Here is a 17,276-nt window from a genome sequence, read left to right on the forward strand (position 1 = left end):
GGACTTCATATGACGTGAATCGGACCCTCGGTTGTGAAATTTGAAACTAAAGAGTTCTTGAGATTTTTCTTTGATTTTGATGCTAAACTCGTAGTTCGAGGTGTTATTTTGGCGATTTGATCGTGCGAGCAAGTCCGTGTGATATTTTTAGGTTAGTGTGCATGTTTGGTTTGGAGCCCCGAGGGCTCGGGTGAGTTTTGGACAGGCCACGGAGTGAAATTGGACTTAGAAAAGATTGCTGGTATCTGGTATTTTTGCCCAGGCCTCTGATCTCGCAATTGCGAGACCAGGCTTCGCAATTGCGAAGTTCTCAGGCTTGGGAATTGCGACCCAGGCGTCGCAAATGCGAACCAAGCCTGGGCAGGCCTTGATCGGAAATGCGACCCCTTTTATCGCAAATGCGAAAGGGGCAAAGTCGGAAATGCGACTAGTTCTTCGCAAATGCGAAGACAGCAGGTTCCATTGCGAACCCTGGTCACAATTGCGATAACTGAGATCTGCTAAATGAAATTTTGACGGGATTTTTCCCCATTTACCAAACTCTTCAAACCCTAAAACATCTTGGGCGATTTTTCAAAGTCACGTACTCTTCCAAATCATTGGTAAGTCATTTCTAACTCATTTCTTTCAATCTAATCCATCTTTTTTCATGATTGCATTTAAAAATCAAGGCTTTTTCATTGGGAATTGGGTGATTTTTGGTAGAACTTAGGATTTTCAAATTTTGGGGATTTGGACCTCGATTTAAGGTCCGATTTCAAAACAAATTATATATTTGAGTTCGTGGGTGAATGGGTGATCGGGTTTTGGTTCGAGCCTTGGGTTTTGACCAAGCGGGCCCGGGGTCGATTTTTGATTTTTTTTGGGGGAAAATGATAAAAAAAAACCTATAATTTAGCATTGGGATTGAATTCTTTGCATTTATTGATGTCGTTAAATTAATTTGGGTTAGATACAAGTAAATTGGAGGCGAATTCTAAAGGAAAAGCGGTGTTTGAGGCTTGAGTTGGCCGTAGAAGTTCGAGGTAAGTGTTTGGCCTAACCTTAGCTTGAGGGAATAGGTGTTGTGTCTTAATTGCTATGTGTTGGTGTCAAGCATGCCCGTAAGTCTTATATTCGGATTTGTTGTGATTTTACTATATATTGATCATGCTTAACTTGATGGTTAGCAACCGTGGGACAAGAATTATGATTATCTTCGTGGTATTTATTTGTCTTTGAGCATTGGCTCCAGTTGAGGTTTCACTTGTAAAGTTAATTGTTGGTACAAGTTTGGTTATAGCCGATTCCCTTGCCGGGACGTATTTACTTTTTACTGTTGGTTCCCACGCCGGGATGTGTTTATTATTGTTGTTGGTTCCCTTGCCGGGATATTGTTGTTTCCTTATTGTTCCCTTGCTGGGATTCATTTTGTGATTGCTGTTGATTTGTATATTGGAATCGGGTTGCACGCCGCAACAATATTATATGGGATCGGGTTGCACGCCGCAACAAGGAGTAATAAGGAAGGACAGGAGGGGTCGGGTTGCACACCGCAACAGTGATATATGATTTGGATCGGGTTGAAAATCGTAACAGTGATATATGATTTGGATCGGGTTGCACGCCGCAACAATATTTTATGATTTGGATCGGGTTGCACGCCGCAACAGTGTTATATAATTTGGATCCGGTTGCGCGCCACAACAATAAAGAATAAAAGTGGATATTGATTCGTTACTGTTTCCTTATTCTTACTGATGCAAATTTTAAGATGTTCTTTATGCTTTTCTCCTAAGTTACTATTGGTACTTGATATTCCCCGCAGCATGTTCCCCTTCCCAACTTTAACTGCTAGTTCCCGTTATTATTACTTGCCGTATATGCTTTAACTGCACAGGTTTATTTGGTAGTCTTCTCCTAGCCTCGTCACTACTTCGCCGAGGTTAGGCTCGACACTTACCAACATATGGGGTCGGTTGTGCTGATACTACACTTTGCACTGTGTGCAGATCTCGGTACCGAAGCTTTTGGACCATAGCGAGGTTGCTACCTTCAGTCCAGCGGAGACCCGAGGTAGTCCTGCAGACGTCCGCATGCCTTTGCGTCCCCTTCTATCTTTATATTGTGTTTTCATTTACTTCAGAGACAGACTTGTATCTTTCTTTTCAGACCACTGTTTGTAGTATTCGTAGATGGTCCGTGATATTGTGACACCAGTTCTAGGTAGAGATGTATTTTGTATTTTTCGCACTAGTATTTGGCTAAGTTATTTGATTTCGTCTTCCGCATCTCTTCTATTATTATTATTATTCCGCTGTTGATCGCATGTTAATTTGAAATTGTTAAAAGGTTAAGGAAAAAGGGTAATAAGATCTATAACGCTCGGCTTGCCTAGCTTTCACGAGTAGGCGCCATCACGACTCCCGAGGGTGGGAAGTCCGGGTTGTGACAAGTTTGTATCAGAGCTCTAGGTTGCTTAGGGGATTGGTACGGAGACGTCTGTGCTTATCCCCCAGAGGATACAGAGTTAGGAACAGTTTCACTTCTATTCATCTCTGTCGTTCGGTTTGGTTTCCCAATGCTAATTGAATTTCTACTTAGTTCTTTCGCAGATGGCGAGAACACGCGCTTCTTCATCTGCTGATCAGCAGCCCGAGCCCCCAGCAGCAGTTCCCACGAGGGGCTGAGGACGAGGCCGAGGTCGTGCTAGGGGCCGAGGTAGGGGCAGAGCTCAGCCCAGAGCAGCAGTGCCAGCGACGGAGCCTCAGGTAGAGTTTGATGATGAGGTTCCATCCCAGACAGTTCCGGTGGGCCCAGCTCAGGTTCTAGAGGGGTTCATTGCTACCCCAGCACTCCAGGATTCTCAGGTCCGTCTAGTGGGCCTTATGGAGAGTGTCACTCGGGCAGGCTTACTTCCTGTAGCACCAGCCGTCTCTCAGGCTGGGGGAGGAGCACAGACTCCTGCTACCCGCACTCCGGAGCAGATGGCTCCCTAGTTTCAGACTCCAGCAGCTCAGCCAGTTGGAGCAGTTCAGCCGGGTGTGGTAGCTCAGACCGGTGATGGAGAAGCTATGTCTGCCGATGCTTTGTGGAGATTGGACAGGTTCACCAAACTGTTCACTACTACTTATGGCGTTACATCTTCAGAGGATCCCCAGGATTATTTAGACAGCTGTCATGAGGTTCTTCGGAACATGGGGATAGTGGAGACCAATGGGTTCGACTTTGCTACTTTTCCCCTGTCAGGTTCCGCCAAGACTTGGCGGAGGGATTATTGTTTGGCTAGGCCAGCTGGGTCGCCTGGCTTGACTTGGTATCAATTCTCTCAGCTATTTTTGGAGTAGTTTCTTCCTATCACTCAGAGGAAGGACTATCGGAGGCAGTTTGAGCGTCTCCAGCAAGGTTCTACGACCGTCACTCAATACGAGACCAGATTCATTTCTTTGGCCCGTCATGCTCTTATTATACTTCCCACCGAGAGAGAGAGGGTGAGGAGTTTCATTGAGGGACTCGCTCAGCCGATTCGATTGCAGATGGCTAAGGAGAGTGGGAGCGAGATTTCTTTTCAGGATGCGGCCAATTTGTCCAGGAGAGTTGAGATGGTTCTATCATAGGGGAGTGGTCAAGGGTCTGACAAGAGGCCCCGTCATTCAAGCAGGTTCAGTGGTGCCTCATCTGGAGGTAGGGATTCTTTTGGTAGGGGCCATCCTCCCAAGCCGTTTCATTCAGCACTTCAGGCTTCTCATGGTGCTCCAGGTGGCCGTGGTTCTCATGTGCAGTATTCTGATTAGCAGTCCTACCGTGCACCATCAGCTCCTATCAGAGCACCTCTTCTTCAAAGCTATTCTCATGGTCAGCCAGCCCGCCAGGGTCAGTCTCAGTTTCCTCAGCCGCAGCACTCAGGTGGATGCTTCGAGTGCGGTGAGTATGGTCATATCCGGAGGGCTTGTCTGAGATTAGTAGGTGTTCAGTCGTAGCAGCAGGGTTCCCGGCCATGATTCAGCCACCAGGTGTTCTACCGCCCGCTCAGCCAGCTAGGGGTAGGGGTAGAGGTGCTAGAGGTGGAGGTAGAGGTATTAGAGGTGGAGGTCAGGCCGCTAGAGGTGGAGGCCAGCCAGCAGGAGGCCGTCCTAGAGACGTAGCTCAGAGTGGTGGGGCCCAGCCCCGATGTTATGCTCTGCCAGGCAGACCTGAGGCGGAGGCCTCCGATGCAGTTATCATAGGTACGGTTTCAGTGTGTAGTAGGGATGCCTCAGTTCTATTTGATCCAGGGTCCACATATTCTTATGTATCATCTTATTTTGCCCATTATCTGGTTGTGCCTCGTGATTCTTTGAGTGCTCCTATATATGTGTCTACACTGGTGGGTGATTCTATTATGGTTGATCATGTTTATCATGCTTGCGTGTTGTTGTTGGGGGTCTTGAGACCCGTGTGGATCTCCTACTTCTCGATATGGTGGATTTCGATGTCATTCTGGGGATGGATTGGTTATCCCCTTATCATGCTATATTGGATTGCCATGCCAAGACCGTGATCTTAGCACTACCGGGGTTACCTCGTTTGGAGTGGAGAGAGACTCATGGTCATTCTACCAGCAGGGTTATATCATATTTGAAGGCTCGGCGTATGGTTGATAAGGAATGTTTAGCCTATTTGGCGTATGTTCGTGATTCTAATGCTGACGTTCCTTCTATGGATTTTGTGCCCATTGTTCGTGAGTTTCCGGAGGTATTTCCTTCAGACCTACCGGAGATGCCACCCGACAGGGATATTGACTTTTTCTTTGATTTGGCTCCGGGCACTCATCCCATTTCTATTCCGCCATATCGCATGGCCCCGCCAGAGTTGAAAGAATTGAAAGAGCAGTTGCAGGACTTGCTTGATAAGGGCTTTATTAGACCTAGTGTCTCGCCTTAGGGTGCGTTGTTGTTGTTTGTTAAGAAAAAGGACGGATCGATGAGGATATGTATAGATTATCGGCAGTTGAACAAGGTCACAATCAAGAATAAGTACACATTGCCGAGGATTGATGATTTGTTTGACCAGCTTCAGGGTGCCCAAGTGTTTTCTAAGATTGACTTGAGATTTGGCTACCATCAGTTGAGGATTAGGGCATCCGATGTCCCTAAGACAGCTTTCCACACTCGGTACGGGCATTATGAGTTCTTGGTGATGTCATTCGGGTTGACAAATGCCCCAGTAGCTTTCATGGATTTGATGAACCGAATGTTTAGGCCTTACTTGGATTCCTTCGTGATTGTTTTCATTGATGACATTTTGATCTATTCCTACAGCTAGGAGGAGCATGAGCAGCATCTGAGAGTTGTTCTTCAGACTTTGAGAGACAGTCAGTTGTATGCTAAGTTTTTGAAGTGCAAGTTTTGGTTGAGTTCAGTTGCATTCTTGGGCCACGTTGTATCAGCAGAGGGTATTCAGGTGGATTCGAAGAAGATAGAGGCGGTCAAGAACTGGCCTCGACCCACATCAGCTACAGAGATCCGGAGTTTCTTGGGTTTGGCAGGTTATTACCGTCGGTTTGTGGAGCGGTTTTCATCTATAGCAGCCCCGATGACCAGGTTGACCCAGAAGGGTGCCCAGTTTAGGTGATCGGACGAGTGCGAGGCGAGCTTCAGAAGCTCAAGACAGCTTTGGCTACGGCGCCGGTGTTGGTATTGCCTACAGGTTCAGGGCCATATACAGTATATTGTGATGCATCGCGTATTGGACTTAGTGCGGCGTTGATGCAGAATGGCAAGGTTATTGCATATTCTTCTCGACAGTTAAAGATCCACGAGAAGAATTATCCAATTCATGATTTAGAGCTGGCAGCCATTGTCCACGCGCTGAAGATTTAGAGGCATTACTTGTATGGCATGTCGTGTGAGGTGTTCACGGATCATAAGAGTTTGTAGTATTTGTTCAAGCAGAAGGAGCTCAATTTGAGGCAGAGAAGGTGGTTGGAGCTGTTGAAAGACTATGATATCACCATCTTGTATCATCCGAGAAAGGCCAATGTAGTGGCCAATGCATTGAGTAGGAAGTCAGCCAGTATGGGCAGCCTTGCGTATATTCCAGTCGGTGAGAGACCGCTTGCTTTGGATGTTCAGGCTTTGGCCAATTAGTTCGTGAGGTTGGATGTTTCTGAGCCCAGCCGTGTGCTAGCTTGCACAGTCGCTCGTTCTTCATTATTTGAGCGTATCCGAGATCGGCAGTATGATGATCCTCATTTGCTTGTCCTTAGAGACACGGTGTTGCACGGAGGTGCCAAGCAGGTTGCAGTTGGAGATGATAGAGTTTTGAAGATGCAGGGTCGTATTTGTGTGCCTAATGTGGATGGGCTTCGTGAGTTGATTCTAGAGGAGGCCCATAGTTCCCGATATTCTATCCATCCGGGCGCCGCTAAGATGTATCAGGATTTACGGCAGCATTATTGGTGGAGAAGGATGAAGAAGGACATTGTTGCCTATGTAGCTCGCTGTTTGAATTGTCAGCAGGTAAAGTACGAGCATCAGAGACCTGGTGGTTTGTTTCAAAAGATTGAGATTCCTGAGTGGAAGCGGGAGCGGATCACTATGGACTTCGTTGTTGGACTCCCACGGACTCAGAGGAAGTTCGATGCAGTATGGGTTATTGTTGATAGGCTGAACAAGTCGGCGCATTTCATTCCTGTGGCAGTTTCCTATTTCTCGGAGCGGTTGGCTGAGATCTATATCCAGGAGATTGTTCGTCTGGTGTTCCCGTGTCTATCATTTCTGACCAAGGTACGCAGTTTACCTCGCATTTCTGGAGGGCAGTTTAGCGTGAGTTGGGTACTCGGGTCGAGTTGAGCATAGCATTTCATCCCCAGATGGATGGACAGTCCGAGCGTACTATTCAAATTTTGGAGGATATGCTCCGAGCTTGTGTTATGGACTTTGGAGGTTCTTGGGATCAGTTCTTGCCATTAGCAGAGTTTGCCTACAATAACAGCTACCAGTCGAGCATTCAGATGGCCCCCTATAAGGCATTATATGGTAGGCGGTGTCGGCCGCCGGTTGGGTGGTTTGAGCCGGGAGAGGCTCGGTTGTTGAGTACAGATTTAGTTCAGGATACCTTGGATAAGGTGAAGATCATTCAGGATAGGCTTCGTACAGCTCAGTCCAGGCAGAAGAGTTATGTCGACCGCAAGGTTCGTGATATTGCATTCATGGTCGGAAAGCGCGTGTTGCTCCGGGTGTCGCCCATGAAGGGCATGATGAGATTTGGGAAGAAGGGCAAGCTAAACCCTAGGTTCATTGGTCCTTTTGAGATTCTTGATCGAGTGGGAGAGGTGGCTTACAGACTTGCGTTGCCCCCGAGTTTATCAGCTGTGCACCTAGTATTTCATGTGTCCATGCTTTGGAAGTATCTCGGCGATCCATCCCACGTGTTAGACTTCAGCGTTGTCCAGTTGGACAAGGATCTGACCTATGAGGAGAAGTCGGTGGCCATTCTGGACCTGCAGGTTCGTCAGTTGAGATCGAAGAAGTTCCCTTCAGTTCATGTTCAGTGGAGAGGTCAGCCTGCCGAGGCAGCTACCTGGGAGTCCGAGTCCGATATGCGGAGCCGATATCCCCATCATTTCCCCGACTCAGGTACTTATTTTCTATGTCCGTTCGAGGACGAATGGTTGTTTTAAAGGTGGAGAATGTGATGACCCAAAAGGTCATCACTTGATTTACAAGTTAATTCTGTGTTCCGAGGCCTTAAATTCCTCCTTTTATCTCACCTCGATTTGCGTGCGCAGTTCGGGCGTATATCCGGAATGCTTTTATGTGAAAATTTGATAAAAATGCTAATTTGGCCATTAAAATTGAATTTAAGTTGACTTCGGTCAATTTGGGTAAACGGACCCGGACCCATGATTTGACGGTCCCGGAGGGTTCGTAGAAAAATATGGGACTTGGGAGTATGCCCGGAATTGAATTCCGAGGTCCTAAGCCCGAGAAATGAATTTTTGAAGAAAATTGTTTAGCTGAAATTTTAAGAGTTTTTGGAAACTTAAATGTGTTTGAATTTGATGGTATCGAGCCCGTATTTTGGTTCCGGAGCCTGGTACAGGTCTTATGTGGTATTTAAGTTGTGCCTGTAAAATTTGATAAGAAACGGACTTCATATGACGTGAATCGGACCCTCGGTTGTGAAATTTGAAACTTAAGAGTTCTTGAGATTTTTCTTTGATTTTGATGCTAAACTCGTAGTTCGAGGTGTTATTTTAGCGATTTGATTGCGCGAGCAAGTCCGTATGATGTTTTTAGGTTAGTGTGCATGTTTGATTTGGAGCCCCGAAGGCTCGGGTGAGTTTTGGATAGGCCACGGACTAAAATTGGACTTAGGAAAGATTGTTGGTATCTGGTATTTTTGCCCAGGCCTCTGATCTCGCAATTGCGAGACCAGGCTTCACAGTTGCGAAGTTCTCAGGCTTGGGAATTGCGACCCAGGCGTCGCAAATGCGAACCAAGCCTGGGCAGGCCTTGATCGCAAATGCGACCCCTTTTATCGCAAATGCGAAAGGGGCAGAGTCGCAAATGCGAAGACAGCAGGTTCCAAAGGGGTTCGCAATTGTGAATCCTGGTCGCAATTGTGACAACTGAGACTTGCTAAATGAAATTTTGACGGGATTTTTCCCCATTTTCCAAACTCTTCAAACCCTAAAACGTCTTGGGCGATTTTTCAAAGGCACATACTCTTCCAAATCATTGGTAAGTCATTTCTAACTCATTTCTTTCAATCTAATCCATCTTTTTACATGATTTCATTTCAAAATCAACGAGTTCTCATGGGGAATTGGGTGATTTTGGGTAGAACTTAGGATTTTCAAATTTTGGGAATTTTGACCTCGATTTGAGGTCCGATTTCGAAACAAATTATATATTTGAGTTTGTGGGTGAATGGGTGATCAGATTTTGGTTCGAACCTCGGGTTTTGACCAAGCGGGCCCGGGGTCGAGTTTTGATTTTTTTTTGGGAAAATGATATAAAACCTATAAATTAGCATTGGGATTGAATTCTTAGCATTTATTGATGTTGTTAAATTAATTTGGGCTAGATACAAGTAAATTGGAGGCGAATTCTAAAGGAAAAGCGGTGTTTTAGGCTTGAGTTGGCCGTGGAAGTTCGAGGTAAGTGTTTGGCCTAACCTTAGCTATATGGAATAGGTGTTGTGTCTTAATTGCTATGTGTTGGTGTCAAGTACGACGTATAGGTGAGGTGACGAGTATCTATACGTTGGTATCAAGCATGCCCGTGAATCTTATATTTGGATTTGTTGTGATTTTACTATATATTGATCATGCTTAACTTGATGGTTAGCAACCGTGGGACAAGAATTATGATTATCTTCGCGGTATTTGTTTATCGTTGAGCATTGGCTCCAGTTGAGGTTTCACTTGTGAAGTTAATTGTTGGTACAAGTTTTGTTATAGTTGATTCCCTTGCCGGGACGTATTTAATTTTTACTGTCGGTTCCCTCGCCGGGATTTGCTTATTATTGTTGTTGGTTCCCTTGTCCGGATATTGTTGTTTCCTTATTGTTTCCTTGCTGGGATTCTTTTTGTGATTGGTGTTGATTTGTATATTGGAATCGGGTTGCACGCCGCAACAATATTATATGGGATCAGGTTGCACGCGGCAACAAGGAGTAATAAGGAAGGACAGGAGGGGTCGGGTTGCACGCCGCAACAGTGATATATGATTTGGATCGGGTTGCACACCGCAATAATATTCTATAATTTGGATCGGGTTGCAGGCCGCAACAGTGTTATATGATTTGGATCGGGTTGCGCGCCGCAACAATAAAGAATAAAAGTGGATATTGATTTGTTACTGTTTCCTTATTCTTACTGATGCAAATTTTAAGATGTTCTTTATGATTTTCTCCTGAGTTACTGTTGGTACTTGATATTCCCCGCAGCATGTTCCCCTTCCCAACTTTAACTGCTAGTTCCCGTTATTATTACTTGTCGTATATGCTTTAACTGCACAGGTTTATTTGGTAGTCTTGTCCTAGCATCGTCACTACTTCGCCGAGGTTAGGCTCGACACTTACCAGCAAATGGGGTCGGTTGTGCTGATACTACACTCTGTAATGTGTGCAGATCTCGGTACCTGAGCTTTTGGACCATAGTGAGGTTGCTGCCTTCAGTCCAGCGGAGACCCGAGGTAGTCCTGCAAACGTCCGCAGGCCTTGGCGTCCCCTTCTATCTTTATATTCTGTTTTCTTTTACTTCAGAGACAGACTTGTATCTTTCTTTTCAGACCATTGTTTGTAGTATTAGTAGATGGTCCTGATATTGTGACACCAGTTCTGGGTTGAGATGTATTTTGTATTTTTCGCACTAGTATTTGGCTAAGTTATAAGATTTCGTCTTCCGCATTTCTTCTATTATTATTATTATTCCGCTGTTGATCGCATGTTAATTTGAAATTGTTAAAAGGTTAAGGAAAAAGGGTAATAAGATATATAACACTCGGCTTGCCTAGCTTTCACGAGTAGGCGCCATCACGATTCCCGAGAGTGGGAAGTCCAGGTCGTGACATCCAATATGGAAACTAACTCCATAAATTTCACAATACAAAAGCATGTGTTCATAAGCATAGTAGTAGATCAAACAAAAATGGAAGGATAAACCTCTAACCAATTCACTTAACTTTTACATATGTTTATCAAACAACAATTCATGCTCTTTTCACGTCCTTTTATATCCATAATACACAGTAAATTTATTTGTTCAACTAAGTAATGCATAAAAAGCTAGATTAAATTGTCTTAAAAACATTTTTTTTCTTCATTACCTTTAATTATCAAAATCTACCTAAAACAACAGCAATACTACAAAACTAAACGAAGATGGCACAACGAGTGAGTTACAGATTTATCATACATGTAGGACATAGCACCAAAATATCTATATTACAAAAAGATAATCAACGTTGAAGGGACGACACAACTTATAGCTTTCAAACAAACAGATAAACACATTCAATAAGATGTGGATGATAATTTTTCATAAGAAAAAGGGGAAATTGAACCTTTAGAGTAATGCTTTATTCTTTATATAACAAAGAACTCGACAGAACACGCCGAACAATCACGAGCACGAGAAATTTGATGATACAACCCAGCAGCTGACTCAAGACCGGAACTTCGAACGGAAATCGACACTAATTTCAGGTGGTATTAAGGTGCTATATTTAGTGATATGGGTCTGAGTTGAAGCTCGAATTATGGAATTTTATGGCTGAAATTTTTTTGATATTGCTACAATAGAGATGAAAACTAAAACTGAAAAAGAAAGCAGCCTTTTCGTTCTTCTTCTCTCTCACGTTTTTTTCCTTCTTCTAAGATCTCCCCCTCTAAATGCTAAAAGTGAAATGTTTTATATGGTGCAATGTGTGAGTCGTGGAGGGAAAGGGTAACTAGTGCATGGTGTGTGCATTGTGTCGTGTGTGTTTTGTGTGCAATATGAGTGAGACGTGAGGGGTTGAGGGGAAGGGACGTGATGTAACTAAGATTAAGAGAAAAAAATTTGTATTACTTATTTCGGTAAAGGGTCTGATATGTCCCTCTACTATTAACAATTATTTAAAAATGTCTTTCGTTATACTATCGGGTCAAAACAATCCTTACCGTTACACAATTAAACAAAAATGTCCCTAAACAGACGGAATAGACACGTGTCACTCTCAAATTTAGTTGACCCATCCCCAATTTAAAATACCCAATACCTCTATTATCCGACCTGTTATCCGACCCTAAACCCCCTTCCCTAAAATAACCCCACCAGACACGACCCTCTTCTCTCTCTCACCTCACACCAAAACCACCGAAAATAATGACAGCTCACCGGAAAATTCCTCCTGTATTGGCCCCCCTTCGTCTCCCTTCTCTTCTTCTTTTTCTTCGTATTTCATCATCCAAACAGCATACCCATTCCACCATGTAAGCGAACGGAGCCGGTGAAACTCGCCAGAAAAATTACAAATTCACCACTCTCTCACTGTTTTCCTTCTTCATTTTATATCCACCATGAAAACCGGCGAGACCTACTACAAATCTTGGCCAAAACACCACTGCCTTACTTTTGTTATCTTTTTCAAAACAAAAATACACCACCGCCTTCCTTCATTTTCTTCTACTTATTTCTTTTTCTTCTTTCCAATTTGTTGGATCTAAAAAAAATCAGAGATTTTGCCATTTTTTGAACTTCGCCGGAAAAATAGAACCTAGCCAAGTCCCACTGAAATTCTCAGATCTGCTTGTTGGTTTTTATTTTTCCTGTGACCTTTAGATAGCTGCTTATATTGATAAAAAATCGATGACCTTAATTAGAAATTTGCTCGTGTTAATAATAGTTGATAGAAATTACACTAAAAATTATTTTAATAATTGCTAGATACAACGCCGGAAAACCTGCTCGAAATTACACTAAAAAGATCTTTCCATAACCACCACACATACGAATCTTGAGGTAAATTTTCGTAAATTATCCCTCTTAAAGATTCAATTTTTACAATCTGGGTTTATATGAATGAGTATCTTAGTATTTTCAGGTTTGTTGTGGAAAAGGTGAAAATGATGAACTGGTTAAACCCAGATTTGGATTTGGATGTCAAGTATGTGGGTCGGAGCGGGTTCGGTCCAATTTGGGTTATTAAAAAGAACCAGATGGCCTTGAGCTTTAAATCAACACCACGTGTCTATTCCGTCTGTTTAGGGGTATTTTTGTTTAATAGTGTAACGGTAAGGAGTTTTATGACCTGATAGTATAACGAAGGACATTTTTAAACAATTGTCAATAGTAGAGGGACATATCAGACCCTTTATCGTACTTATTTTGTTACTTTTTTTGTATTTTCGTTAGTTGCTTCTTTGTTTTAAAAAAAATCACTTTTACTTATTGTTTTTTTTAATGAAGAAAAGAGAAAGCAAAATGTATTGCTAAAAATATTAGTCAGCTACTTTTAGTAAATATTATGTACATAAGAAAACTAAATATTTATACTGTAGTTTAAATTATACTAAGAAAAAATACTATAGCTTACATTTAAAATTAGAAGAAACCAAATATATATTTTGTTCTTCTATTTAAAATAGGAACAAAATTTATACTTTAAGAATGTGAATATTTCTTGTATTTTTAATTTTCTTAAATAAAACCTATTAAGAGTAAGATAAAAATTTACAATATCAAAATTAGACCTAAAAGAAATATTTACACTAAAATAATATAGAATTTGGGTGTGGTCAAAAATTAGTTGTTCACAGCATGCACCTCTTTGCTTGGAAACATGAAGAGTTTTCCGGCAAAGAAAATGAACAAGGTGACTGATTTTTGACCTCACTATTATTTAAAAAGGAAAAGAAGATAAACGAAAAAGGTGCGACCGAGCCTTGGTTTTTGGCAGCCTACATATCCCAGGTTATAAGAGAATCAGGTCACATGTAGTTCAAGTGAAAGAAGAGTGATGGAGTATGCTCAAAGGGAGAGTCGAGTGAAGTTTCGTTGAGGTTCTGATCCGTGGTTCCTACTGTTACATCAAAATGAAAAGAAAATTACATACTCTTGAAATCTAAGAGTTACAAAATTCCTATCTAAATGCCATCTGGAGTCTTGTCTTGCTTCTTGACTTGCTTCCTCCACTAACTTTAGAGTGAAACTTGACGTTCTCAACGCAACAGACTATGAAATATTCTCACAGGCTTGTTTCTTGATCAGATGATGAGAAGATGGATCTTGAGATCCTATGTCGCCGCATGCATTATGTCAAAGCTGGTTGCGGATGGTATTGAGATCAAACGTTCCACTTTCTCTGGCGAGGGATGGAATCTTATTTCTTGCACATCCAATCCATGCATTGCAGAAAAACCAACAAGACTTCACAAACAAACAAAACGAACAAAACTTTTCTGCCCCAGTTTGCACTAGAAAATTTTTGTGAGTTATTGAAAATCCAATAAACTATCGTTCTATTGCATAATAAAGCATTGAAAAAGAAATGGGCCTTTTTTTATAGGGGATGTCGTACCCTATGTTGGCAGAAAGTAATGCAGCCAGGGGATATAGTACCCTGTTTTGGCAATAAGGTGAGGCTCGTGGCACTCGGGATGCTACTAGGGAATGTCGTACCCTATGTTTGCAATAAGAGAGAATCTCAACTTCAGCAGGTATGACCGCTTCAGTGCCATAAACCAATAAGTAGGGTGTTGCGCCAACTGATGTACGGACAGTTGTCCGGTATCCCAAAAGAGCAAAAGGCAGTTTCTCGTGCCATTGTCTAGACCCTTGGACCATTTTCCTAAGAATCTTCTTGATGTTCTTATTCGCAGCTTCAACAGCTCCATTAGCTTTGGGCCGGTAAGGAGTAGAATTGCGATGCTCAATTTTAAATTGTTCTCATACCTCCTTCATCAGATGACTATTCAAATTAGCAGTATTATCCGTGATAATAATTTTTGGAATACCGAAATGACAGATGATGTTGGAGTGAACAAAGTCTACTACTGCTTTCTTGGTAAATGCTTTCAGTGTAATAGCTTCCACCTATTTGGTGAACTAATCAACTGCAACCAAGATGAATCTGTGCCCATTTGAAGCTTTTGGCTCGATTGGCCCAATGACATCCATTCCCCAAGCAACAAAAGGCCAGGGAGCTGACATAGGATACAACTCTGAAGGAGGTGAGTGAATCAAGTCGTTGTGAATCTGACACTGGTGGCACTTGCGAACAAAATGAAAGAAATCTCGCTCCATAGTAAGCCAATAATATCCTGCCCTAAGGATTTTCTTTGCTAGAACATATCCATTCATGTGCGGACCACATACTCCTGAATGCACTTCATTCATAATTATTTCAGCTTCTTTGGCATCCACACATCTCAACAAATTCAAATCCAGAGTCCTTTTGTATAGGATTTCCCCACTCAAAAAGAAACCATTAGAGAGTTGCCTAATAGTTCTATTTTGATCCCTATTAGCATGTTCCGGATATTCTCTTATTTTCAAAAACTGTTTAATATCACGGTACCATGGTTTACCGTCTAGTTCTGCTTCAATTGTATTGCAATAACCATGTTGATCCTGAATTTGAATTTCTAATAGGTCAATGTGAGTATTACCCGGATATGGAAGCATGGAGGCCAGGGTGGCCAAGGCATCAGCTAATTCATTGTGAAACCTGGGAATGTACCTGAACTCGGACTTGAACCTCTTGCTAAGATCTTCCACACATTGTCTATATGGAATGAGCTTGATGTCTCGAGTCTCCCAATCACCTTGAGCCTGCCGAATAAGCAAATCTAAATCTACCATCACCAACAGTTCATGCACATTTAGGTTTATTGCCATATTCAGACCCATGATGCAAGCTTCATATTCTGTCATGTAGTTTGTACAGAAGAAACGGAGTCGCGCCGTGGCAGGGTAATGTTGCCCAGTAGGTGATACAAGAATTGCCCCAATCCCTACGCCTTTGATATTGACAGCCCCATCAAAGTATAGTTTCCAAACTTGACTATCATCTTGGACTGCTTCTTCAACTAAATTAACCTCCTCATCTGGGAAGTATGTGTTCAAAGATTCATACTCATCATCAACTGGGTTTTCATCTAGATGATCAGCCAACGCTTGCGCCTTCATGGCAGTACGAGTGGCATAAACAATATCAAACTCTATGAGCAAGATTTGCCACTTTGCCAATCTGCCAATTGGCATCGGCTTCTGAAAGATGTACTTCAGGGGATCCATTCGGGATATGAGGTAAGTTGTATAGGCCAAAAGATAATGCCTAAGCTTCTGGGCGACCCAGGTTAAGGCGCAACATGTCCTTTCTAAAAGAGTGTATTTGGCCTCATAAGTGGTGAACTTTTTCCTCAAATAGTATATTGCTTGTTCCTTTTTGCCCGTGGCATCATGTTGACCAAGAACACAACCAAAGGAACTATCCATTATTGACAGATATAAAAACAGAGGCCTACCAGGTTTCGGCAGGACCAAAACAGGGGGATTTGACAAATATTCCTTGATCTTATCAAAATCTTCTTGGCACTCATCTGTCCACTTGATAGCGGCGTTCTTTTTTAACAACTTGAAAATGGGCTCACTTGTGGTTGTAAGTTGCGCGATGAACCTGCTGATGTAGTTCAACCTCCCGAGTAAACTCATGACTTCTGTTTTGTTCGTCGGGGGAGGCAGCTCTCGAATGGTCTTTATCTTGGAGGGATCTAACTCAATGCCTCTTCGGCTAACTATAAAACCCAAAAGCTTCCTAGAAGGAACTCCAAATGCGCATTTGGCGGGATTGAGTTTGAGATTGTACCTTCGTAGCCATTCAAAGAACATTTTCAAGTCTTGCACATGGTCATCTTGTGTTCTGGACTTGATGATCACATCATCAACGTACACTTCAATCTGTTTATGCATCATGTCATAGAATATGGTAGTCATGGCCCTCAAGTAAGTTGCCCCTGCATTCTTCAAACCAAATGGCATGACCCTATAACAATAATCACTACTAAAAAATAGCAAATTTGTGACCGTCAAATCAGTCGCAAATCGTATTTTTTCGACCGATTTGCGACTGGAAAGTGTCAGTTAGAAAACGCGTGGTCGCAATATATTTGTGACTGAATCAGTCGAAAAATTGCAACGGATTCAATCGCAAACTGAAAAATGCGGGGACATTTGAAATTAAGCAATTTGCGACTGAATCAGTCGCTAAATTTGCGACAGCGTCAGTCGCTAAATTCTGAGTGAAATAGTCGTAAATAATAAATATCAATTAATTAAAAATATTGAAAATTCTCCATTTGCGACTGATTCAGTCGCAAAAATTAATTAAATATTGTTAGAAATTTTCAATTTGCGACTGAATCAGTTGCAAATCTGGATAATTCCTGGTGAACTTTGTGTTGGATTCAGTCGCAAATCTTGGCATTTTTAGGCAGAATCCTACTGTATTTCTAGTTACCCACCTGCCAAATAAAACAGCCAACCAAACACCTAACAATTAACCAAAAACCTAATATAACAATCCAAAATTCAATATTTACCACAAAGCGAACAATAATATTTATAACAATTCAACCAACTAATGAAACAACGAACTATCAAACAACATAAATTAAACTTGTCTCTAACTTCAACTCTAAAACATTCAAATAGCCTATTCAGATTCAATCTCCTCCTCAGGCTCAGACTCAGACTCAGACTCCATTGCAGCTGTTTTCTTGCTTTTTTTTAACAATTTTTGGAACAAAGCCTGAGTTTCTTGAAG

General features: G+C 42.4%; 1 protein-coding gene across 1 annotated transcript; it reads right to left on the reverse strand.

The window, feature by feature from the left end:
* On the reverse strand, window positions 13,769-16,447 carry LOC109232692. The gene is made up of 3 exons (XM_019398439.1): window positions 14,828-16,447; window positions 14,405-14,545; window positions 13,769-13,879 (listed from the first exon to the last, which is right to left on the reverse strand). The coding sequence occupies exons 1-3, from the start codon at window positions 16,445-16,447 to the stop codon at window positions 13,769-13,771; spliced, it is 1,872 nt and encodes a 623-aa protein (XP_019253984.1).

The sequence above is a fragment of the Nicotiana attenuata genome, chromosome 9 (assembly GCF_001879085.1).
Source record: "Nicotiana attenuata strain UT chromosome 9, NIATTr2, whole genome shotgun sequence".
NCBI lineage: Eukaryota > Viridiplantae > Streptophyta > Magnoliopsida > Solanales > Solanaceae > Nicotiana > Nicotiana attenuata.

Coding starts and splice junctions, on each gene's coding strand:
- LOC109232692 (XM_019398439.1), bottom strand. CDS start 16,447: ATGACTACCATATTCTATGACATGATGCATAAACAGATTGAAGTGTAC. Junction 14,546..14,827: donor TGAATGAAGTGCATTCAGGA/GTATGTGGTCCG, acceptor TTCACCAAATAG/GTGGAAGCTATTACACTGAA. Junction 13,880..14,404: donor ATAGTCATCTGATGAAGGAG/GTATGAGAACAA, acceptor TTGTTTGTGAAG/TCTTGTTGGTTTTTCTGCAA.